This window comes from Microtus pennsylvanicus, chromosome 8 (genome assembly GCF_037038515.1).
Source record: "Microtus pennsylvanicus isolate mMicPen1 chromosome 8, mMicPen1.hap1, whole genome shotgun sequence".
In the NCBI taxonomy this organism is placed as follows: domain Eukaryota; kingdom Metazoa; phylum Chordata; class Mammalia; order Rodentia; family Cricetidae; genus Microtus; species Microtus pennsylvanicus.
The window spans coordinates 38,491,199-38,517,730 of NC_134586.1; the positions used below are offsets into that span (position 1 = coordinate 38,491,199).

At 44.6% G+C, this 26,532-nt stretch overlaps 1 protein-coding gene across 12 annotated transcripts in view; it reads right to left on the reverse strand.

Annotated features, from left to right (window-relative positions):
• Itpr1 (inositol 1,4,5-trisphosphate receptor type 1) overlaps positions 1 to 26,532 on the reverse strand; it is a 342,349-nt gene that overhangs the window by 23,659 nt on the left and 292,158 nt on the right. For all 12 annotated transcript variants that reach the window (XM_075983288.1, XM_075983285.1, XM_075983283.1 and 9 more), the window contains 7 exons: positions 21,120 to 21,295; positions 16,396 to 16,560; positions 11,285 to 11,480; positions 9,672 to 9,764; positions 8,437 to 8,576; positions 7,810 to 7,975; positions 3,605 to 3,765 (listed from right to left, as the gene is read on the reverse strand). In XM_075983288.1, coding sequence (XP_075839403.1) covers positions 3,605 to 3,765; positions 7,810 to 7,975; positions 8,437 to 8,576; positions 9,672 to 9,764; positions 11,285 to 11,480; positions 16,396 to 16,560; positions 21,120 to 21,295 — 1,097 coding nt within the window. The remainder of the gene's footprint in view (positions 1 to 3,604; positions 3,766 to 7,809; positions 7,976 to 8,436; positions 8,577 to 9,671; positions 9,765 to 11,284; positions 11,481 to 16,395; positions 16,561 to 21,119; positions 21,296 to 26,532) is intronic.

Consider the following 26,532-nt stretch of genomic DNA (forward strand, 5'->3'; position numbering starts at 1 on the left):
GCAGGCTAGACTCCAGCCCACTTCTATCCACATTTATCCTGGTCCTGGTATCAGTGAAGTGCCACCTAAAAGCTTGTGTGGTGAGGGCTTGGTCCCCAACTGCAATATCTAATCATTGAGAAGTGACCGTATTAGAAGCACTGTCTTAATCAATGGATCAATCCTTTGGATGGCATCTTTAAAAGTGGAAGGAACTTCCAGAAGTAGAGCCTAACTGGAAAAAGTTGGTCATTGAGAATTTCACTATATTTTTTGGTCTCTCTCCGTCTCTCTCGTGTGCTCTCAGCTGGGCATGTACACAAGGAGGCTGAAGGTTGCCAGTGGGTGTTGTCATGGTTAGCTCTAACTGTCAACTTTGGCACAGCTGAGAGTCACCTGAGTAAGAAGTCTCAATTGAGGAACCGCTCAGGTCCAGTTGGCCTATGGGCATGCCTATGGGGCATTTCTTTGATGGCTAATGTATGTAGGAGGCCCCAGTCTACTGTGAGCAGCACCAATTTCTGGGCTTGTAGTTCTGGGCTGTAAGAAAGCTAGTTAAGTAGAAGCCCATGAGGAAAGCAGCAAGCAGCATTCCTCTCTGGTTTCTGTTTCAAGTTCTTGCTTGAGTCCCTGCCCTAAATTTTCTCAATAATGGACGGATTTGTAAGTCAAGCTGGCCCCTCGCTTTTGGTCAGTGTTGTAGCACAAACACAGAAAGGGAATGAGAACAGTTGCTCCCCTCTATCGCTTTTCTCATCAGCTTTTGAGGTGGTGTCTCTCACTGACCCTGCTCCTCATCACTTGCCCAGTTCATCTAGCCAGCAGGGTCCAGGGATGTGCCTGTCTCTGCACCCCTAGCCCTGGGGTTACAGGCATGCACCACCAAGCCTGGCTTCTAACGTGGGTGCTGGGATCTGAACTTGGGACCTCACGTCTGTACAGGAAGTGCTCTGTTTACTGACGCCTTCTTGGCCCAGAATTGGCCTTTAAAGGATGATAATCTCTTTCTGTTCTCTGGCCTCCATGAGGTGGAGTAACTGTGCTCTCTCATTTCCTTACCACACAATGCTCTGCTTCACCACAACTCAGGAACAAGAGAGCCAGCTAACCATGGACCAGAACTTCTGAAACAGAGCCAACACCAACCGCTCCTCCTTCGGTTGTTGACCAGGCACCTGTCACTATGATGGAAAAACGGACTATACAACCCTCTTCCCTGATGGTGTGTCCTTTTCTGCAGTCTCTGTGTGCGTGCATGTGTCTGGGTACACTCACCCATGTGTTCAAGTATACTGGCCAGAGGCTGGCATCAAGTGCTGCCTTCTGCTCTTTTTTTTTCTTTTTTTAAAAAAGCTTTCCTTTTCTTCTTTTTTTATGTGCATGAGTGCTTTGCCTCCATGTCTGTGTGAGGACCTACCTGGTACTCAGAGACCAGAAGTGGACTCTGGATCCCCTGGTACTGGAGTTACAGGCTAAAGTAACAAGTATTCTCAACTACAGATCTGTCTCTTCAGTCTCTTATAGCTTACTCCAAAACATACATTTACCATTTGTTTATTTAGTTATTTTGTGTGTGCATATGGCATGTGAATGAGTTCTCTTTACGCCGTGTTAGTCTGAGGAATTAAACTCAGGCTGTTAGTCCTGGCAGCAGGTGACTTTTCCCACTGAGCCGGTCCCAAGCCCTTGGATGGTAACTGCTCATGTCAGCGTATCCTGTGTTCTCTGCTAGATTCTTACTACTCACTGACTTCCAGTGCGGCCCCCGAGGAAGGCTGGTGGTGGAGGTCCAATCCTGGCGTGACTGCTGAGTCAGACTGGGATTCTACCTATACCCCCGTTAGGTTTCCAAATGCTTTAGAATTTGTGCAGCACGGATTAGACCCTGTGGTAGTTGATATTGACTGTAAACTACAGGATCTAAGATCACCGGAAAGACAGACCTTGATGAGGGAGTTTCTAGGCTTGGTTAACTGAGGGGGGAAGACCCACCCTAAGTGTGGGTGGCACCGTTCCACGGGGTCCTGGACTGACTAAGAAGGAGGAAGTGAGCAGAGAGTCAGAACTCGTGGCTGTGGATCCGATGGGAGCAGTTGCCTCTCACTCCTCCTTCATGCCTGCTCTGCCAAAGTAACTCTCTCCTCCCTGAAGCTGCTTCTTTTCAGGTGTTTGCTCAGTCATGGACGAAGAAACTAATACAGACCCTAAGGATGTCAAGCTGCATATGGCAGTACCCCCCCCCCCCCCAGGGAGGCTTGTAGTTTGTAGGACTTGGGGTACCGAAAGTATTACCAAGTGATGTGGAACTCATGACTGTAGCACTGCCTGCACTATAGTTCAAGCCCTAACCACCGCTAGCTTGTGAGCCTGCCGTGTGTAACACTGCCGCTCACTGTAATGTGTGTGAACACTGTTGTTCACTGGGGTGCATGTGTAACACTGTTGCTCACTGGGGTGTATGTGCGTGTAACACTGCCGCTCACTGAGGTGTGTAACACGGCTGCTCAATGAGGTGTGTGTGTGAACACTGCCGTTCACTGGAGTGTGTGTGAACACTGCTGCTCACTGGGGTGCGTGTGAACACTGCTGCTCACTGGGGTACGTGTGTAACACTGCTGCTCACTGGGGTACGTGTGTAACACTGCTGCTCACTGGGGTACGTGTGTAACACTGCTGCTCACTGGGGTACGTGTGTAACACTGCTGCTCACTGGGGTACATGTGTAACACTGCTGCTCACTGGGACAGACTGATTTGAATATCCTTACATGGAGAGCCTGAAAGTCACACACACAGAAACAACAGCAGAGCAGAGTCGGGGAAACTCATTGTCAGGCAGAGCCCTCCAGTCCTTGGCAACTGGGAGGACAGTAACCAATCCTGGAGCCTTTTCAAGAGCCAACGGCCTTTTCCAGGGTGAGGCCAGGCTCATCACAAAGGGTCACCTGCTTTCCCAGTTCATGCCTCCTCGCTTCGTCACACACCCCTGCACACCCTAACGAATTTGGAAAGCACGTGTCATAAAGGGCAGCTGGCTGGGGACTCTCTTGGCACATGTCTGATGACGCCTCAGAGCCCTGCTGGAGAAGAGTGATCGGAAAACCCGCAGCAGCCACTTTTCTGCCTCTCTGGGACAGAGCAATACACTCTTCCCACCAGCAGGAAGATTCATCTGGGGCTCAGACTCTTTCCTTCATACGATCCCTTCCAGACACTTAGCAGAGCACCTCACCAAAGCTAGGCTGAGCCCAAACAAGCAAGTCATGCTTAAAACTACACCTCCCGATCATTAGGTGTGTAAGGCGCCTCGAATAATCAAGGAGAGGATTCTTACACAGATCCTATGCTGGGAGGTGGAGCAGGCGGTAAGTTAAGACTCCAGACCCAGCTGTTAGACAGCCCAAGTCAATTCAAGTCTCAGTCGCCCCTCCTTGGGAACAGGAGGACCGTGGGTCCGGATGAGCCCCAGAGATCATGGGTGAACACAGCACTGGCATCTCCATCAATAGATTTTTTGGTAGTGGCTCCTCTCCAGGTACCAAAACCACATATTGAGCTAAGAAGATAGAGCAGTGGTTGCCATGGCTGCCCTGCTTCAGGGCACCTCGGGGCATCTTTTCACTCACCCTGATCATCTCGGCCACATAACTCTCTGGTCCGGTGTACTCGGTGGAGTCCTTCACTTTCACCAGCACGATGAAACACAGGTAGTGCCACATGTTGTGTTCCTCCTTGATGTGCTCTTCAAAGGTGACGGTCTTATTGTCGAACTTGTCTCTTTCTAAGCCTAAACAAGAAACAGAACATCCCAGGTTCCTACTGAGCACTCGTGACACAGGAAAGTCAATAGAGCCGCTTGTCTCGATTGATCTGCATGCGGAGTTGAAGGCTATTGGCTTTGAAACACACTTTCATCATGGCAGGAGGGCTCAGGCTGAGTCCGATTCATCGGGGTTTGGTTTATTATCTTTCTGTCTTGTTTTGAGACAGGGTCTCCCATACCCTAGGTTGGCCTCAGAAGCACCATGTGGCCAGAGGATAACTGTGAACTCCTGGTTTTCCTGCTTCAAACTAGCAAGTGCTGGGTTTATACACAGGCAGTGGCATGTGAGGACCCTGTCTGGGTCTGAACCCCACTTCGGCCATTTGCTGCTGGCTACGAGACTTGCAGGTGTCTTGGTCACTTCATGGGTGATGGGAAACCTGCCTTCTAAGTTCCGGGGTGAGAACATGGGGACAGGCTCAGACACAGGAGATCAGTGAATTCCAACTCCCTCTCCCAGGGAAATGCCAAAATGCAGACAGGGCAAAGGGAACTTTAAACCAATTTCTGTTGCTAGTTGAGAACTGTAGCTTGTAGAGGTCTGGGTTAGTCATTATGAAATGAGAGTTGGGAAATAAAGAAATATATTTCAGGCCACGAGTGGGATTTGGATTGCTCATGTTAAAAAAGGAGCACAAATATAAAGAGTAAGGAGGATGCTACAGACACTGTAATGCTGAATTAGAATCAGAGGTAGTCATGTCATTGTTATATATATGGAACTAGAGAAACAGATGCAGGTGTGTGTACATCTGTTTCCATGTGTCTCTATACACACACCAAGGTATACACATATACCAGTCCATAGTTCTATAGCTTAGGCCGGGAGCAGTGGACACGAATAGGAATGAGGACTTAGACATTGGCTACTAAATGCCTATTTCACTATAAACAACTGGGGCATATGGAGAAATGGATGATTATATTGCCAGATTAGGGAAAGCACAGGTCTGAGACCAGAAATTCTTTTTTTTTTTTTTTTGCTTTTTCGAGACAGGGTTTCTCTGTGGCTTTGGAGCCTGTCCTGGAACTAGCTCTATAGACCAGGCTGGTCTCGAACTCACAGAGATCCACCTGCCTCTGCCTCCCGAGTGCTGGGATTAAAGGCGTGAGCCACCATCGCCCAGCCCCAGAAATTCTTAAGATGCCAGAAAAATAAGTACAAAAAAATATGACATGTCAAAACACAGAAGCCAGCCTGAAGGGTTCTCATTGGCCAAATCCATGGTAAACTGAGCATCAAAACAGAGTCAAGTACAATGGCACATACCTGTAATCACCAGAGTTGGGAGGGTGAGGCAGGAGGATCACACATTCAAGGCCAACCTAGGCTACATAGTAAGATGCTATCTCAAAATTAATGAACTAATAAATCATAACAGAAAATAAATACATGAAGCAGGAATCATCACTGGATACTAAAGCTGGGGCTGAAAGTCTAATGTGAGAAATACCAAGGTTAGTTCCAGTTTCCAAGCTTCCTGCCATACAGTGACTTTCTGATGGAGGAAACATGGCAATTAGGTCCTCAGCCAAGTGATCAAACTGAGTATCAGCAGCTTTAATAGGGACTGACTCCATGTGTCCCTGGTATGGCAAGCTGAGAGGGACGGAAAAGCATGTCTTTGATATTCACATAAAAACGCAGAAGCTCAGCTCTACCACAGGGAACTTCTGAGAAACTCAAATCATGGGGCATCCTACAGCCCTCAGAAATGTCTGTCCTTGGAGTTAAGAGGGGTCTGAAGGCGGAATGCCATCCATGGTCTGGGGCTTTCGAAGGGTGCTACCAGAATGAAGGGTGAAGTTTTAAAATTCGATAGGCAGATTTGTCTCTCTTTTGATTTCCCAATTTCAGTAACTATACTGCAGCCATGGAAGAGAATGTCCTTGTCCTCGGCAAAGATATACCGAAATATTTGGGCACCAAAGGGCATTGTGCCAGCCGTTGACACTGAGATGGCTTGGAAAAATTGTGTGAGCGAGTGTACAATTGTATGTGAGTGAACGTGGGGGTTTGTGTGTGTCTCTCTGTGTGTGTCACGTGTGACTGAATAAAGCAGAGGAGAACTAGTGTTAAAATTTGGAGACTTAAGACTAGGAGAAACTGTATTAGGTTTATGACTTCTATAACTAAAATTATATCAATAAAAAGCTCAAGAGATAGGTCTTAAAGAGGTTAAAAAGTATTTAAATGTTCAAAAGAAAAATGTTCATTTTTATTATATATACCGGGAAGGGACTCATAAATTTAGTAACTATATTATGAATAACGCTGAAATGATTCCTCATCTTCCAGATTCCCACATGATTAGCTTGCATCTGCATACATTTTTCTGCAGTTATGGTAACTTTTCGTGACATTTTTGGTACCCCAGGAAACTATTTTTATGTTGTTTTTTGAGAAAGGGTTTCATATAGCTCAGACTGGCTTCAGGCTCTCTGTATCTCCTAGGATGGCCTTGAACCCATGATGTTCCTGGCTCAGCCTCCTCCCAGACTGCTGGAATTCCGGCTGTGAGCACTTGTTTCATGCAGCAGCTCCCTACTTAACCTGCACTGTGAGGGGGGCTATGCCAGGAGCCTATCCAAGTCCTCCCTCCTAATTCTCACAGTGACAGAGAAGTGCATGGGAAGCCACCCACTTTACAGGTGGGGACAATGTTCAGTGAGTGTGAATGACTGAACACAGGTGCACGGCCTGTCAGCAGCTAAGGCTGGGCGTGAGCCAGGCATGACACACCAAGTCCAAGCCTTTAACTTTCACCTGACTGTGAGAGACCTTTTTCTTTCCTTCCTTTAAAAGATAAAATAGTCTGGGTGGTGGCAGCACACGCCTTTAATCCCAGCACTCGGAAGGCAGAAACAGGCAGATCTCTGTGAGTTCTAGGCCAGCCTGGTCTACAAGAGCTAGTTCCAGGACAGTTAAAGCAGTTACACACACACACACACACACACACACACACACACACACACACACACACACACACACACCCCTATTACAAAACCCACCCCTTCCCCAAAATTATTAAATTGATTTATTTTATTTTTTTTGACATAGGGTCTCACTATATCTCCTTGGCTGTCCTGGAATTGGCTATGAAGACCAGACTAGCCTCAAACTCACAGAGATCTGCCTGCCTCTGCCTCCTGAGTGCCAGAATTTAAACAAAATTATACCATCTCTCAAACTCATGGCTCTTTATCTCTGTCTCACACACACGATATACATATATGATAAATACATAAACACAACCTACTGAGTCTATTAGTGTTGCTTATGTGTATGTGCGCATGAGTTCAGGTACCCATGGAGACCAGAGGTGTTGGATCCTCCTGCAGCTGAAGTTAGAAGCTGACACAAGCCACCACCTTGTGGATGGTATGGATGCTGGGAGCTAGATTCGGGTTACACACAAGAGCAGCGAATACTCTTAACCTCTGAGCCATCTCTCCGCCCTTCCTCGCGCTCTCTGCTTTGAGACAGGATTTTGCTAGGTGGCCCAGGTTGACCTGGAAGTTGCCATGAGGTCAAGCTAACATTGGACTCACAGCCATCAGCCTGCCTTGGCTTCCTGAGTGTTGTGATCACAGGTGGGTGCCAACATGCCCAGCTCTAATGATGGTATTTTTCTACGGAAGCTTGAACCTGCAGCTGGACGATAGCTCTCCTTTCTAGTTGGCTTACAACTAGACCAGGGGATTCTCAGGATGCCCGGACACAGAAAGTTACATTTGTCTTAAATGTGTGGCCACGTTTCTACTCTCCAGAACTTAATTCCTTGAGGCAAACTGACAACTACTGCACAGTTTATTAGGTTCCCAGATACTCCCCAGCAGGAGGGGCCTCAGAGACCTCTGCTGTTTGCCAAGGGAAGGCAGGAGATGGGAGAGAACAGCGTGAACATCCCAGCCTAGAGTCTGTTCTGTGCCCACCCCAGCGCCGTGTGTCCATGTGTGCAACCGCGCTGGCCGGCGGCCTGCTTGCCTGACTGGGCAGATACTTACCACAGATGAAGCATGTGGTCTTTAAGATCTCCTCCTTCTTCTGCTTCTCACTCCTCAGGTCAGCGAAGGTGTCAATGATGACCCCAAAGATCAGGTTCAGGACGATGATGATGACCATGAAGAAGAAGAGCAGGTCATAGATCACCCTCGCGGCAAACAGAGGCTCCTGTAGATGTGAGATGGCGCCCTCAGTGCCCGTTACCCTGAAGAGGTCAGAGCCCAGCTCCAGCTGGATAGGTATCCCCTTGGGTAGGAGTTACATTGGGCATCAAACTTTAAGATCCCCCAACTATGTCTCTTTTTAACCCCCTGGATTCATACTGTGAATTCTCCAGCTGCTGAAGAAACACAACCAGGAAGGTTCTGGAAGTGTGTTGGGGTCGCCAGGTCTACTATTAAAGCAGACTTCTGTCAAGCGAGGAGAGAAACACAACGTTGTCGTGGAGCCTGAACATGCTTTAGTGGGCATGCGTGGGGAGGGGCACTGACTAGCTCTTGCACAATGGCTTGTCACACTCCCAGCTCATCCTCCACACCGAGAGTTTACAATCAGCTCCACCACAGTGCACCCCCACTGGCCACCCCCACGCACCCTTGTGTCCCTTCTTTCCCTTGGGATCCGTCTACCTCTTTGGATGGCTTCCTGAGCACATCTCCTACTCCACCCCCACTGCGCAGCCCGTGACTCAGAACGGTGACGATGCACATGAGCAGCGTCTCACACGTGTGCTCCTTATCCTGTTCTGTTTCTTCCACCGGGAGCAGCTCTGTGAACGGGGCGAGTCATAACACAGTTAAGACAGGAGGGGGTAAGAGATACTGTGATTCTTCAGTGACGTTTCCCAAATGCCATCTCTCCGGCCCAAGAAATAAAGCCACGGGATGAAGAGTCAGGTGTTTGCTGTCAGAATACCAACAGTGCTGTCCCCACCACTAAACCCTGTTCGCTTCTCAAGCCATGTCAGGACTGTCCTTCCTCTCCAGGGCTTCACACGACACCTACTGTTTGAAGATGCTACACTGTCGTCCTATCTGCAAACAGAATACAGTCTTCGGCCCAGACTAGGAAGAGGGCATCTTGCTTCTCAGGTGAGGGATCTATCAGGTTCCAACTGGGCATGCTCAAAGGATGGAAGCATGGCTGGACCGTACAGAGGGGCCATGGCCTCTGTGGCTTTACATTAGAGGCTGTCTATCCCACTTGGCAGCCTGCCTTGCTACCTCCTCGCTGCACTGCTGAAACACCATCTCTTTCTTATTCTTTCACTTTTATTTATTTGTTCTGAACTCCTGGAGACTGAATCCAGGCAGGTCCGCACACATGCTAGGCACGTGTTCACCCACTGAGGTGATCGTCAGCATCACCCCACTGCTGTGGCTTCTGGGCATTTTTTAACATCTTTAACATCTTGGCTTAGCACAAGGTCTATGTATGAGGAGTCTTTCTGGAACCTTGCACATGACCATTATCTCTTTAAAAGAGTTTTACCACAAAGCCTTTAGAATACCCCCTCCCCTCCCTCCTTTGCCTAAGTTTCTGTCCTCGGTTTTTGTTGATGGCTGCCTGTCTTCTAAATGGCACCGTTACTGAGGCAGCCATTTGGTTCCATGATCACCCCTTTACCCGTCTCCCTCCGGCTCTATTGCCGTTGCCCACATGGGCCCCGTCCACAGTTGGCACTCGCATTCAAATCAGCAGCTTGTGTCTGCACACATGGCTTCCTTTTCTGTTCATCTCCCTCGCGCTTCCAACTTCTCCCCCTTGCCCCTGGCCTCACTCCGGAGCAGTGTTTCTGCTTTAATCTGCTCCGACACCGCCCCCTCACCTAAGTCACCTGGGGCTGGTGGCCATGCGCTCCTACCTTCTTTGGGAGCAGGGGAGGTACAGTTTTCCCCCGTCTCCACCCTGCACACATCAGAGTACAGGAAATCCTTTGCCAAACTCTCGCCAGTTTCTGGGAAAGAGAAGGGAGTTTTGTGATGAACAATCTGGCAGCATATGGTTAAAATGTTTGAAGTCCCCGGTTCACGGCTGATTAAACAATCCTTTACATAAATAACACCCTCCAATACTGCATATAAATTCAAAGCCACAGATGCAATTTACACTTTTATTTGGTGAGCTGGATGGGAAAAAAGCCAGAAATGTCAAGTTCTGTAGGCTTACTAACAGCATCGCACTTAAATAGCACCTCTCCGACTGCAGAGACAAACAGCTGAAACGCTAAGAGAAATACTACAGGGTGTATGGATTCCGGCAAGATCCAGATCATGCCTGCAGGGGAAGCACCACGGGCATGAATGGCACCCCAGGGCTCAGGCTGGTTTAGGTCAGAACCGGAAGGTAGGTGACGTTAAGTGCCACTTGGTGTCAACCGAAGGCTGAGGTTCCGCATCAAGATACACTACTTGGGGAGAAGGCCGCCAGGGATAGTGCATTATAGCTGGTGTTCTGAACTCAGATAGCCCGGCTGTCTTTATCCAGGTGCGGCTCACTAAGCATTGGCAGCTATTCTGAGAAGTAACACTCAGGCATCATTTAAACATTATCACTGTTTATCATTTGCAAATAGGAAGTCACTTCTAGTTTTGTTATATATACAGGAGCTCATTGTAAAACTCACATTTTTTTTTTAAAGCCTTAGGGATAGCCACTGCTAGCAATGTGTGGGTCTGTCCACATTAAACATAAAGATATTCAAGTGTGGTGTGCACGTGTGTAATTATAGTACTTGGGTAGAGGCAGGAAGATAAGGAACACAAGGTCATCTTTGGGTACACTGTGAATCCAAGGCCAGCCTGAGCTATACGATCCCCTGTCTCACAAAACTCCATATACAAAACAATATATGAATGTTTCAATTAAAAGTATGATCTTATTATCCTTATTCTGTGTTTTCTTGTGTTATCAGTGTTTGTCTGTAAAGGTTTATAAGGATGCATGCTATGCATGAGGTACCCCACCTCATAGATATGGCCACAGTCCAGTGGAATGCTCCCAACTTCACACTGCAGTCCTAGAAGTCTGCTTTTTCCCACACTTAGCAGGTTATCCCCATAAATATAAATTACCAGGAGTAGGTGTGCTAAGTCAAGGGGATGCTTTCACTAATTATAGTCAAAATGAGTTCTGAAAAGTTGTGCTGGCTGAAAATATGGCATTAAATTTGTGTGTGTGTGTGTGTGTTTGAGACAGAACCTTGCTACTGTGCAGCGTTGGCTGGCCTCTAATTTGCACCGATTTCAGCTGCCTGAGAGTTAATATCAGACTATGTACCGGCACACATGCATGCGTCAGTCATTGACCCTTACAACACAGTACTTGGCATCACCTTTTGAATAACATGAGGATGACCTATATTCATACTTCATACTCTGGTGTTAGGGAGATATCTGTCTGCGAATGTAATGTATTTATTCTAGTCCAGTTAAAATCCTGCTGACATTTAAAAAGACAAGAGGATCCCAAACCCACCTGGAACAGCCGTTTCATTGGGCAGCCTGTCTACTTCCAAGATAAAGTCATCCTTGAAGAAGAGATAGCCCACTATTGAGAACAGGTACACCAGGATGAGAGCCAGGACCGCTGTCAAGATGATGGACCGTCCATTGCGGGTGACACTTTTAATGACATTGAGCAAAGTCTCTTCTCTGTACACTAAATCAAACAGCTTCAAATAACAAGAGGATAGAACAATTTTTAAGAAGCCTGTGTTTAGGTTTATATCAGCATCATTTACTCTCTTGAAAATTCAGAATGTTGTATAATTTTAACACATAACATGTTGCCTGTCTTCCCAGTGAGAACTGAGATGGTAAAAATGAGGAAAAATAAACATAGAAGGAGCGGTGGTAATCAGTATCAACTTCAAACAGCACACAAAACAGGTTAGAGGTTCCAGAAATAGAAACAGGAGTTTCAGAAAACAAGGGGGAGGAAAGTAAGCAGGGTCTTGGCATCCATCCATTTAGAATCTATTTTCTAAGCTTCTCCAAAGGCCCAGCTACTCTGATACCTGCTTCCAGGAAGGGCAGTATCTAATGGTGAAGGTAGGCATGTTACAGGCAAATTGTAAGATCTCTGGGCTGCTGAGGCTCACATCTTAGCTCAGCTACTGATCCCACTGGGTCTTGGGCTTTGTTCTGTCCCCAGTCCCTAGCCTCAGTTTACTCATTTGTAGACTGGAGGATGGAGAGCTAATATTAAGAGTAAGCAAGCATCATCTATACAGTGCTTAGCATGCAGGCATTCTTATATGCTGTGCCAGTACTGTAAGAGGTAATCAACAACTTCCAGAGGAAGAGACTGGAGCAGAGTCACACAGTACAGTTGTAAGGATGTCCATAGTGGAGACATACTAGAAAACCTAAGCCCTCCATTTCCTCTCTTAGTATAGGAGAGACCCTGTGAATATCACACTAGGTTCATAGGTTAGGCCTGACCCCTAACTAAGGGACACACTCTCTTCATGAGGAAGGCAAACCTTGAGCATCCATGTAGGCGTTAGAGGACAACTGGTAGATTGCCTTGAGGTACCCACAACCGTTTGGTTGGGGGGCAACTAGAAGAGAGCTATGGGGTAACTCTTGGACTTAGAAACTTTTAATTATTAATATTTTTTTAAGATAGAGTCTCCCTATTTTGCCCATGCTGGAAGCAAACTTTTTATCCCCCTGCATCAGCTTCTTGACCATCGAGGATTATAGGCACATGTCAGGCCTGGTTGAAGGCTAGCTTTTTGGTTTCTGTTAAACAGTGTGCCCTCTGTCCTCATGTCTAGACAGCCCTGAAAGGCTTGGTCTTCACTGCGGCTTTGGGTAACTGTGCACAGTGAAGTTAGTCATGGGGAAAGCACCTGGGCTCTTGACTGTGCTTTTGATTTACAGCAAGATGCTGACTGAGCCTTTCAGGACCGCCGTCTCCTCATCTGTAAAATGAGTGGATGGAAATGGCTGATCTCTCAATATCTTCCAGCTTAGAATTTTATATCTCAGGCCATTTTCTGGCCAATTAACTTCCCTCCTACCTAACTCCAATCTGTATCCTGAAACTTGCTTCCTAGAGGGTACTGGGCAAAGGAGGATCCTTAAAAGGAAGCAAGGAGGTAGCATTCAATACACACACACACACACACACACACACACACACACACAGACAGACAAAAAAAAGACGGTTGCTGTTAATGCTGGTTAAATATTGTCTAGCAACTCAGTCTAAGAGAATGTCACACAGTGAACAAAGGGTACTTGTCTTCTGTGGGCAGGAACCACAGACATGAAACAGGTCAAAACAGAGAAAAAGCTCTTGTGGTTTTATTTTTTAAATAATTTTGAATTTTAAACAATAAACACATACTATTTATAAAATTGAGATGGTAAAATGAGGAAAAATAAACATAGAAGAGGGGGGTAGTTTAATTAAATAAACCCTTTAATTAAAGAAAGAAACAAACAAAAATTGACCCATGTTCAAAGTAGGAAATTTGGAAAAGACAGAGTACAAAGAAAAAAACCCTAATAATTCCATCACCTATAGATATCCATTCATGTTATTCCTTTTTTAAAAAATGTAATGTTTAATAAAGCAATGAAAAACCAGCCTACAACTCACAATCACAGAGAACCCAGACAACAAAGAGGACCTTAAGAGAAACATACATAGACCTAAACTACATGGGAAGTAGAAAAAGACAAAATCTCCTGAGTAAATTGGGAGCATGGGGACCTTGGGAGAGGGTCCCAAGGGGAGGGGAGAGGAAGGGAGGGGAGTGGAGAAAAATATATAACTCAATAAAAAACAATTTTTAAAAATGTAATGTACAGATATTATTAAAAATATTATAATAATGACATATAGGCACTCTCAGACAACATTCATAAACATTTTATGCCACAATGATCTCCTAGTAGTATATGGAAAAATTACACACAACATAGCCAATATTGTTTTTTGAATAATCAAGATGTTTTCAATATTTGTTATCAGAATTGCTTTTGTGATGATGAATATCTCTGGATATGCCTGTATATATACCCGCCTACGTATGGTTTTCTAATTTCCAGAAACAGAAACTTAGAGTTCCTGTTAGAATAGAAAAGTACTGCCTATTGCTGTTCCAGCATGCTGCATCAAGTTACATTCAGTAGATAAAAATTTCTAAGCATTGTGTCCCCATAGCCACCAGACCAGGAATTATTATGGTTTTTTACCTTTCCCCAAGTGACAGGTTAAACTCAGAGAATCATGGATATTTTAATGAGCTTGTCTTGGTTTGGCACTTAGGGATGGGCATGTCTCTGTGTTTAGTGACCATCTGGAGTCCTCATTCTGTCACCTTATGAACTTTGTACGTTTCTATCTCGGGGGTTAATATTTTCTTAAGAATACAACCTAGGATGCAGGCGTGAGGCCAGGTCCAGACAGTCTTTGGGGGGCCCTGGCACCTTAATTAGGCCAAGGAATCATTGTCCCTTCCTCCTCCCTTTCTGGGCTGCCTAAGGTGAGGAAGCTCTGACTACCTAGAGGCCACTAGAGTTCTCTGCTGGAGGTCTTTTTGTTTTATGGAAAACCCAGGTTTGTTTTAAACATTGGGAGTTTGCTTTTTTTGAGGGATAATTTGAACAGTTTCCGCATTGTGTTCTGGGCTCTCATCAGACACATTCAGCATTTCTTTGAACGAGAAAAGGAGCTCACAGGCAAACCTAGAAACACACAGGGGAAGCATTCACCACGATCTAGACGGACCTCCCTGGGCTTCTCTGCTAGAAACCTGAGAGCTCTGGAGAAACACAGATGTGAACTGCAGTGTGAAATGCCCGTTTCACAGAGGCACAGGCTTGTCTATGTTTTCAAGAGAAATGAGGCTTGCACTTGGGGGATCAACTTCTTATGTGATTTGGGGCAGGAGTTACCTAACCTTACCATGCCTCACGATCCCCAGCTGTGAACTGAGATCCTCAGCTGTGAACTGAAGACATCATCTACCTCAAAAGTAGGGTGAGAATGTGGGAGAAGCATGGACTCGCAAAGAGGTAGCAGCTACGGTCTTGTGGATGGTGAGGCTTGAGGTAAGGATGCTCACATCATCCCACTCTATCCCTTGCATTTAGGAAGGGCCCTGGCTGGCGCCACAAATGACTCAAAAGAAAGGGATGAAAAGGAAGATAAAAGGAAGCAAGATCAACAGGAAGGAGACTAGCCGGGAAAGTACACTCCAGCAGGGAGAGATGGCATGGGTCAAAGGGGAGTCTGTCTCTTGGGAGAGACCCATGAGCAGGAACAAAAAAGAGGCCTCAGTGACCTCTGTCCCTCTACCCAAGGCAGGCAGGAGTTTGCTGGACTGGTGGGTATAGGTCTCCTTGGCTCACAGGCTGGAACTCTGGTCATAGATGTTCTTGCATGATACAGAAAGGTTCCTGAATAGAGACAGGGCTCTAAAGATTTCTAATGACCAAAATAGGTCACATAATGGCACTCACAAGTATATCCTGCAACCTCATTGCCTAAAACCTCAAAGCATAGCCAGACAGATTCTGAAACTAGAGAAAATAATCCATTCTGTTTAGCCTGCCAACATCTACCACTAATGGAACGAGCTAATCCTGGAGAATTTCTTATGAGATTTTGTATGAGAGCAGGAATAGAGGATGACAAAGAATAGTGAGCCATTGTGAGGCCATCTTATCTAAGGTGCTGACATGAACAGCTGCATATGATCCGAACAGTATCCCTGCGAGGAAAGCATATCCTTCTCACGTGTAAGTGAGGAAACTGAGGCACAGACAAAAGCAAGCAGCTCAGAAACCATATAAATAGCACTTCCTTAAAGGAATTTCCCCACCTTTCTAAATCACTTCCTTTCCCTCCCTCCCTTCCTTCATTTCTTAAGCCAATACTGAGGCCTTGGACATTTTTGATCTTTATACTTTTATTTCTTGTGTATTCATAGTAGTTTATGCTCTTGCCATGTTGTGTAGGTACAATGAAATTTCTTATCTCCAACTCTATAGATCTATGTTTCCTCTGACTACTGGACAGGAAATCACTATTTGGTTTGTAACTTAATCTGCTCCCAAGAAAGGGAACACACGCAACTCACAGACTGTCAAGGCCATAACCACCTGGCCCCATGGGAACAAAAATCACTTTTTTCTAGCAAGCTCATTCTCATGGGTCTTGAGGCTTTGCATGTTACTCCTGCTTTGGTCCTTGCATTGAGTTTGGTTTACTTTGAGAAGAGTGCTTTGGTTTGCATTGAGAAACAGATCCCAGGGGAAAGTAGCTGATAGTGCTACCTGAGTCAGAGAAATAGACACATATATAGAAAACATCTGAAGCACATGGACACCTCTTCCCTGAGTGGAAACTACAGATGTGCCACACACAGGACACGATGGGATGATGGACTGTCAGGTTCCCGGGAGCTGCCTTGTTTCCTATTTTTCTCGCAGATCCTCCCAAGACCAGAAACAATTGGGGCTTGACATGACAGGACCAGGCACACTAGGTGCTGTTGGAAGGTGGGGTCTGTGATAAGAGCTGACACGGTTCTCCACGTGTGAGATACGTGAACACCTGCTACTCACCAGCAAGCTATAGAAGAATTCATGTACGAAGAGGCCCATGGCACAGATCAGCAGATACAGCAAATGATAGAGAAACTCGACATCCAGAATCATGGCTCGGTAGCCTCTGGTGAATGTGCCACAGTTGCCCACAAAGCTCATCAGAAAGATGATTTTATTGCAGACCTGAGAACAGACGGTGGAGGGGACAGTCACATGGTGCAGACCATACTCAACTGTGCATGAGAACTGGAGAGGGCCTCAGCACCAAGAGCCCACCAGGCACACTCACGCCTGTCCTGTGGCTCTAAGTCGTTCCATTTCTTTGCTTTTCAGGCATATTACGAATTACACAGGAGTCAAATAATTTCATGTACGCCACTAATCAAGCAGTGCTTGTGTACGGCAAAAACAAAATTAACACATACTGAAATTACAATTTTCGAAATGAACAATTTCTAACATTCTTGTATGAGTCAGTCAAACAGAGAAGTCGCCTCTATCCACAAACTCTGTGATCGGCATGATCGATGCCTGTTGTCTAAGCTGGCTCCGTTTCAGACATAACAGAGGTAGAACTTAATGACAAGTGGACAAGTCTCATCGCTCTTTGCTTATATGTTCACAACTAAGATGAACACTTTCTTGAGAAACAAAAATAAGGCTCGCCAGGATGAGCTCTTTCTCTTGTACTTCTTTCTGAGAATGACTTCTCATCTTCCCATGGGAATTCACACTTTCCAAGAACCAGTTCTTGGGTTCTGGAAGAAGCTTCAGCCTGGCCAATCACAGTGTTTTATTCTTATGGGTATAATGACTACTCAAGGATAGTCACTTGACCAAATGAAGCCAATGAAAATGTCCCTGGGATTATATCAAAAGGCAATTTTGTGTTTTCTACTTACCTTGACCTTGAAGGGATATGAGCTTAGGACTGCTGGCCTCTTGTTACCATACCACAGTCATGAAAACACAACAGCACAGAGGACATATAGCCAAACAAAGGAACATAGGAACTGGGCCCTGAATTCAGCTATACCTGAAGTCAGGCTCTTGATTTCTATGACAAGATGAACCAATGCATTTCCCCCTCTGCTTCAGCTAGAATGAGTTTCCTGATACCTACTATTGAAGGGGACCGGACTTATCTACGGGCTAATACTTTTATATCTGCATAGAAACCCTACGCCTGGAAGTCCATCTCTAGTAACATGGTAACAGAAAAGGTTGAAGAGAAAGCTCTTTGAATGCACTCGGGAAAACCATCTTCGGCTACTCTAGCTCCCTTGGCACCAGGTGCACAGACGTTCTGCCAGCTAATCTGTCGGCCAGTGTAAGTGAGCTCCCGACACCCAGATAAGTGAGGACTCGAGCACAGACGGAGAACCTCTGGCTTTCTCAAGCAGGCTCAACAGACAACAGGCCAAGTTTCCCCTGAGATCTAAGCCTGTGTGTAAGAGTCCTTCACAGGGTAGCAAAGCACGGCTGACTCTGGGTAGAGTCTAGAAGAGGAGTTTGGAGAGATGAGGGACAATCATAAACCAGTTGATGTCACAGAACCGCCAAATATACCCAAGTTTTAAAAATCTGAACAGGCTGACAATCCACTTCATCTCACTCACTCTTCTCTTCAGCGTTCAGTGCTTCTCCAGGAAGTGACTCCTGGAGTTCATGGACTCAGCCCAGTGCTTTACTCCATACTGATTCTGCTTGACCAGCTTTAGGTCTACCTTCCCACTCTATCGCCAATGGAGTCTGCCCTTATACACCACATCTTTGCTTGTGCCCTGAATGCATCCACCCGAGCTTCCTCCAGCACAAGACTCAGCACTTTGTCCCAATCTTAACCTGGTGCTCCACCTTTCTGATACCACCCTAGTCTCCTCCCCCCTCCAGCCTTCTTATTTTTAGTTACCCTTCCTTCTCCCATAGGTGGTGTCTCCTGCTAAAGACAAAATTAAAAAAATAAACCTCTAGTGCATTACAGATAATAATTAATTGTCTAACTTGAGGGTTCCTTGCAAGTGGTTTGTGTTAAAGATGAGCTGTCTGTGGAATGACTGAAGGGCAGAGCAAACAGAACTAGACAGTGCACAGGAGACAATCCCTGAGGCACTAAGAGTCTTTCTATCATCCATCAGTCCATCGTCCATCCATCCATCCATCATCTGATCAGCCTGCATGCCCTCTTAAACTTTTCACTGCACGTGACACCTATGCCACCCTCTCCAGAACTGTCTCTCGTTGTCACTGTGCTCACTGATTTAAAAATATCAGAGCTAACGTTAATGGCATGTTTTGTCACTTCAAGCATGGTAAGTGAACAATGTGACTACATTTTCACCTCAAAAACTTTGCTGCATCATTTCATTTTAGATGGTGGCCAGAGGCTTTGCCTAGTCATCCCTGACTGGAAATTTGTAGTTAAATTAGTCTTTTTTTAAGTGAGGGGGATGGCCTGGTTGTTAAAGTGCCGATGCGAGCCCGAGCTTGATCCCCAGAACCCATGTAAAAAAAAAAATCCTTGTGTGGTCATGTGTGCGTGTCATCTCCATGCTGGGGAGGCAGAGACAGGCAGGTCCTTGGGGGCTAGCCAGCCTAGCCAAATCAGCAAGCCTTAAGTCAGTGAGACCTTGTCTCAAGTAAGAAGGTGAACGACACTGAAGTTGACTCTTGGCCTCCATATGCACCGGCACAAGTGCATAGGTACACAAGTATGTGTACACACATGAACACACTCACCCCAAGACTCGGGTGGTTTTAACAAGAATAGCCCACATTGGCCCATATATTTGAATACTTCCCCCCCCCCCAGCTGGTAGACTAATGGGAAGAATTAGCAAGTGTGTCACAGGGTAGGGGATGGGAGTGGAGGGAGGATTTGAGCCATTCCCACTTTGCTTTCTTGGCTTTCTGGTTGGGGAACAATTTATGAATTCTCAGCTCTTCCTGCTACCAAACCTTTGCCATCAATGGACTCCAACTTTCTGAAACCATAAGCCCAACTAAATGCTTTATAACACATACAATAAATTTCCCCCTTTTACGGCCCACCCAATCAAGACAGCAATTCTTCATTTGCTTGAAGCTAAAGATCTTGCCATGGTCTGACAAGGATATGGCTCTGTCCTTTCGCCCACCCTGTGGAGTTCTTTCCTTCACCTCTGTGATATCTGTACCTTGTTTCTTATGTCTACACTATGACTCAGCCTTACTATACCTGATCAAAAGCACCGCCAGTGCCCCAAAAGGCCTCCCTCCCTGCCTACAGCACTTCCCACCCTAGTCCACATAACACGGATGAATGAATTTTCAAGAATGCCTTTGTACAAATCATCTTGGCTCAAAACACTGTAAGCACTTCCTACCAAGGTTGAGCAGAGTCTCCCAGCATTTATTCATATAAAGTTATTCCAACAGACATATCTACGAAACTATAGGTTAAAGCATTTGGGAAACAAGACTTTGCAGGTTCTCTTCCTCAGAGAATCATGATCACTTCTGTAGGTCTCCGATAAATCTTACAACACTTTTCATTTTATTGAACCCAGTACTTCCTATATGGATTCCACCATGGAACCTTTTCTAAACTTAACACCTAATATACCACCATGGATTGATGTTTTGGAAGATGAGGCCCAATGGATTTCTCCTAGAGTTTAGTGTCCCAGGATCAGTCCCCATGTAAAACGCAAGTCTCTTGCCTGCTGTTCCACTTTGCTCTATGGGACCTAAAATGAGCAAAATGCTTTTCTGAATTTTGCACTTCTTGGCCTCACCTTTCCTAGTCTTTAAGGTACAACGTCATAGGGTGTGGTGGCAGACACCCATAATCTTGTCACTCTGAAAGGGTGAGGCAGGAAGATCATGAGTTTGAGGCCAGCATGGGCTACATAGAGAATTTAAGACCAGCCTGGGCAACATAGTGAGTTCAAGACTAATCTTGGCTACACAGCTGTCTCAAACTCAAAACCAAATCAATGAAACTCACAGTTTCAACCCTAATTCCTTCTCTGAGCTTATCTTGCCAGAATCCTTGCTGCTTTTGCCATCTGAGACCTAGACATGGCTGTGCATTACCCTTATTTTTCTGACACTTCCATGTTTTGTACAGCTTTCTTACATGCTTAGAACAGGAACCAAAGCCAAAGGAAGGAACTTTTAGATTCCCATGACACCTTTCATGTCTGAATTTTCTCTTTTAATCTGCTAAGAGTCCTGTGCCACCTACAGCCTTCTATCGGCCATCACCCTTTCCTAAGGACCCTTGGCATCCCTTCCACTATAATGACTGCATTTCCCTGTGTTCACTGACATTAGTGATGCCTAATTCTCTTCTTTTTTCTCTACTTCCTCTGTCTGTTTTTTGAACAGTCCCTATGACCTCTCCCCTCTTTTCTATGTCAGACTTTGTTAATATTTGATCATTTGACTTACTGGCTAAAAACTTATGGTCTAAGCAAATCTTTGGCCTGATTGGTCAAACTAACTTAAAGTTACTCTGTTGCTACCATTACTATCTAGTTCTTGAAAGGGCTACTCCCAAGGAAAGGACCTGCTGAGGCCCAAACGATGTCTTTGGAGACTCAATTTACCCTGAATAGGTCAAAGAAAGATGCCAATCTAACAGCATTTTATTTTATTTTTCTGGATTGAAAACATAGGCCAAGATGCCAGGGACCAAATGGAAGATATTCCCACCAATTTGCAAATAAGAACTGTATTATAAAGTGGTTCATACTTACATTGAAAGCTCCCAGCAGAAACAGTGTAGGTTGTAACCCAACTGAAAATATCAATCGTAGGATTGTGGAAGCAATTAAGGCCCGGATGCCATGGGGCTTGGGCAGAGCAATGACGATTGCCAGAGAAATGAGCATGGCTGTCCACAGAAGGCCCGACCAGTGAGGCTCTAATGTTCCTGGAAAGACAAAACAGAGGTCTTTGGGCTTCATACTTTCATGGCATCTGGGTGACTGATTAAGGCATGTTTGATGACATTTTCTTCAGTCACCTCTCTAAACTACATTGTTCTGATTTTTACTTGAAATTCTCAGTTCCAATGTGTTTAGACTTCCAAGTCATCATTTATGTTTCTTCTGCCTGGAAAACTCCCTGGTCCTCCTGTGTATCTCAGGTTTAGCTGACACATTACCACTTTGGGGGAATCTTTCCTACTCAAAAAGAACAGGCAGAGTGTTCTCCTCCTCATGCTTCCTGGCCTTTCCTACAGGCCTGGTATGCTAGGGCAGCTCCCTACCCACGGAGCTACAACTCCTGGCTCAAATGTGCTCATTTCTTCTTTTCTTTCTGTTCTTCCTTCATTTTAAAATATTTATTTATTTTTACATGCACTGGTATTTTGCTTGCATGTATGCCTATTTGAGGGTGTCAAATTGCTTGGAGATGGATTATAGGCAGTTGTAAACTGCCATGTGGGTTCTGGGAATTGAACCCGGGTCCTCTGAAAGAGCAGCTGCTATGCTTAACTGCTAAGCCACTGCTTAGACTCTAAATTTCTTGAGAAAAGTACCAGATACTTCTTCAAAAAATAAAACTGATCCACAGGTCACAATTTATTTCTGGGGATGGAGGGACTGGAAGCCTAAGCTTGCTTCATATTAAAAATATGCAAAGGAAAACTGCAGGTTCCATGGCTGAACTTGGTGTCCTCAAGGGAAGAAGGAAGGCAACTTCTGGCTCTTGAGCATCATCTCCAGTTAGATTACCCCTGCAGTCAACGAGCTTCTACCAGTTTTTGTCATCTCTTGCTATTTCAGGTTCTATTTAGAGTGTCCCACGAGATGTCTTGGTTACATAACATGAGCCAAAGTGGCTAAAAATACAATTCTGTAAAACACTCATTAAAAAAAATAAAACACCCCTATTGCAAATGCTGTCACATTTTGAATCTCCCTCGGATGTAAACAAGCAGTGCTACATGATTCAGGACACTTATATAAAGGAGCTTTTCTTCTTTAGAATGGCCAGGAGTATAGCACAGTTCAAGAGGAGGTAACTATGCAGGTGGCTGCTCTTTCCCCAGCTACATCACACCCACCCAGAGGCATTTTCTACTCAACAATTGTCCTCCTAGAGTCAGCCACTTGCCTTTTTTCACTTTCGGTATCCCTGAGAAGGAAAAACTGGTTAAAAATGGGCACAAGGTGGCAGTTCAGATCTCCAGCATCCGTGTTAATGTTGGATGGATTTGGTGGCTCTCTTGTGAACCCAGTGAGTGGGATATAGGGACAGGGAATCCTCACAATGAGTTTGCTAGCTAGACTAGCGAAACTCAAGTGAGAGACCTTGCCTTAATACACAAAGTGGAGAATGACCAAGACACATACCACATATACAGAAAAGAAAAGAAAGAAGAAAATAAAAGAAAAGGGCACAAAGACATATAAGGTTTGTGAAAACTCAAAATGTGGATCCTGGGGGCATATGTACCTTTCTGTGCACATTTAACAACTGTCAGGCATCATTGTCTTTCTCCTGTTCTCATTCATTATCATTTATTCAGCCCCCTCTGTCAACCTATGGGGTTGGTACAGTATCTCTACTTTAAAGGTAATCCAGTTTTTATGTATTTTCTCCTAAGTAACATAGCAAACATGGCTAGAAGTTACATGCCTCAAATGTTAATAGTCTTTTGCTACTTTAAAAAAAAAAAGAGCTCGCTGGTGGGTGGTGGCGTGCCCTTTAATCCCAGTACTCAGGAGGCAGATGGATCTCTGTGAGTTCGAGGCCAGTCTTGTCTACAAGAGCTAGTTCCAGGAGAGCTAGCATTGTTACACAGAGAAAAAACATAACAAAACAACAAAAAAAGAAGGAAATAAAAAAAAGAATTCACTGTAAGCATAGATGAAGAATTTTAGGAGTTTGTAGTCATATGACCATCACCAGATGTTGTCACCACAATCAAGACACAGACTGCGCTCGTCCTAGCAAACATGACCACCCTGAAGATTCCCAGGAATTCTCTGCAGTTTATGTGTTGCCTTATCCTACCTCCAGGTTACCATAAGTGGGTTTGTTACTATAATTTTGAATTTCTCATGAAAATGGAGAAAGAAGTCTATTAGTAGTTAGTCTTTTGTGTGAGACTAATAAAGTTTCAGAATCAGGCTGGTTACTCCTATTTCATTATTTTTATTGCTGAGTTACTATGGATGTACCACAATTTATTTATTTACTCAATAAATGAAGGGATATGTGTGGTCATCCCAGTGTGGAGATTCGAAACGATGCTACTGGAACATTTAAGTGCAAACCTTGGAGTGGGGTTGGTTGATGCTGTCCTTTCTTTTGGATAAACACAGAGAAGTAGATTGTTGGCTCTTATATATAATGCACAACTTTGTGAGATACTGCCATATTGCTTTCCACAGAGACTGCACCTTTTTGCCTTTCATTGGCCTTTGACACTGACAGTCTTTTGTAATTTAGTCATTCTAGCAATATATGACTGTTGTTCTCATTTGTGCTTTACTGACAAATCATGATGCTGGCTATCTTCTCATTCTTAGGTCTTCTTTTGTTATTCATTTGAGCAAATACCTTGCCCATTCTTTTACTGGGGTATTCTTTTTATTACAGTATTTTATGTGTTCATATTCTGCATACAAGTATTGATATATTCAGATACATTCTTTAGAAATGTTTTCTCCCATTCTCTGGCTTGTCATTTCATTCTCACAAATGTTTAATAACCATTTTAAAAAAGATTCTCTTCTTTCTCTTTGGAGTGGTGGTGCTAAAGACAAGGTCACACTATGTTGCTCTGGCTGGCTTAGAACTTTTTGAGTTTGAACTCACAGAGATCTGCCTGACTTTACCTTCCATGTGCTGGGATTAAAAACCTATTCAACCAAGCTCGGTTTTCAACAGATTCTTAATCTTTTAACCATAAATGTGGCCAGTACAACACTTGCATCCCAGTCCTAAAGGGGTCAATGTAAGAACTTGCTCTTTCCTTCCTACTAACATGGTACTGAAAACAAGTGCTAGACTCCAAGGGATTGGGTCTAGAAAGAAATCTTGGAGACAGCTGGAGCTGGAGAAAAGTGAATCTGGACTATTGCAGGATTGACTGTTAGTTTTGTTACATATGATAATATCATGGTGGTTATATATATATTTTAAAATATGCTTATAAGTTAGAGGAACACTGAAATATTTATGGTCAAAACAACAAAATGTCTAAACTTTTCTAAAATGTTTCAAAAATACAGTAGGGGGCTAGAGGAAACAAGTTTAGCAAAATGCTAATTGTTCAAGCTGGGCTGATGTACATGGCAGTTTGTCGTGCTGTTCCTTCCACTCATAAGTAAGTTAAAGCATTTCAATCATAAAAAAGTTTAAGGAGCCACACTGTCTTTACTTGAGGCACTGTGGCATACTGACAGACTGAGCAATACCTGACTCTGTGTAAGTGCTGTGCTTCCAGTCAGTAGCTCAGCAGACTGGGGAGATGCCTTTGCAAAGGAGCTTTTAAGGCCACAACTACCTTTGCTTGCTACGGTCTCATAAGCCATGGAACTACAGCACTGCATACAAAAAGGCTGTTGTGTACATCTAAGAGGTACATTTTAGCAATCCTGTTTTTAGGGTGCGAGAAATTGTGATGCAAACATACACAGAAAATTTATTTTGGAAGTGCTGGAGATCAAATCCTGGCCTTGGTCATGCTTGGCAAAGATCCTACTACTGAGCTGCCTTTATAGAGCCAAACATATACTGTTCTTACATCAGCACTTTCAGATTAGCAAGCCACATCTATTTTCTGAGCAGCATTAATGCAACCATTTTCCTGAAAACCGTTGTTGAGCACAGAAAATTCCCATAGCACATGTTACAAATCCTGCTTCCAAGGTAACTTCAGTCTCCATATTGTTAACGGGGATTTGTAGGTTGAATCAGCCTCCTTTCATTCCTAAGAGCTCTGACATGCTTTCCATTTAATCTGTTGGCATGAAGTTGACCAATGATCCGTAATCAGACAAGGAAACCTTGTATCCTTCAGGCTAATGGAGGTGAGTGCCATACATAGAATATGCCACCATAGGGTTGGGAAGATCTCTACCATCACCTCATTCAAGGGGCCTCAAGTTTGACTGGTAAGGGTTTAGGCTTCTACAACTATTTTGTTGGAACCTTCTAGGCATTTCTGAAGTTACACCAAAGCCTCAGCATCCTGACTATGTGTCAGCATCCAGGAATACAGGCAATATTAAGGAGTAACCAAAGAGGCTTGTACGTGGTCATATGACCAGTGGCCAGCAAACCCATGTCTAGGATTTCACAGTATGAAGGATAATACTGAAGGGTGGGGGGTGTCAACTTACTGTTCCCAGACACTGCCCTGGATGCTGGTACAAATGACCAGTGATGAAAATAGTTGGGTGAATTATAAAAGTCTGTTTGAAATATCTTTAGAAAGATGGAGGGCACATAAAAGTACATGCAAAGAAATGGCCGAGCAATCTGCTGGGATGAACACAGCCATTTCTCTGAGTTGGAAGGAGACCTGGGTAATCACCACAGGAGGTTTGTGCTTTATTGCTCTCACCCCTATGGATTAATGGATCTTGGTTAATGGAGATACTTTCCCAGATGAAAACTGTAGCCCTGTGTTCCAATCAAATCTTTTCAGACATAAACACTCATGTTTCCTGATTTGGCATTTATAGAAAAAAATGCCTCCCCCGACCTGTGTTTAGATTGTGCTTTAGGGAATAAGTGACTATTTAAATGATACCTTCAATGTAAATCCAAACAGAAAAGTTAAGTCCTGGAAAGGGTATGTAGCATTATACAACATGTTATCCCTTTAAAGCTGGTCCTTAAATATACTTTTATTACACATATGCTGCTTAGATCTACAACTGTAATATTCAGTTTAAATATTCTCAGTGTTTTTCTGGGTCTGATTGGGAGCTTCTTTATCCCATTAAGTTTCATACAGGATGCTGCTGGCAGGTTGTTTTACCTACAGGCCAATTGGTGTGCTAAAAAGCTCTGATGAAAAATTTAGCTAGAAACTGGCCCTCCCTGGAGACAGAGATGCACGGGACTGGGCACATGGTTCCATGCTGGAGCTCTTGCCTAGCATACATGAGGCTTTGGATTGCATCCTTACTGTGGTGAGAAGAA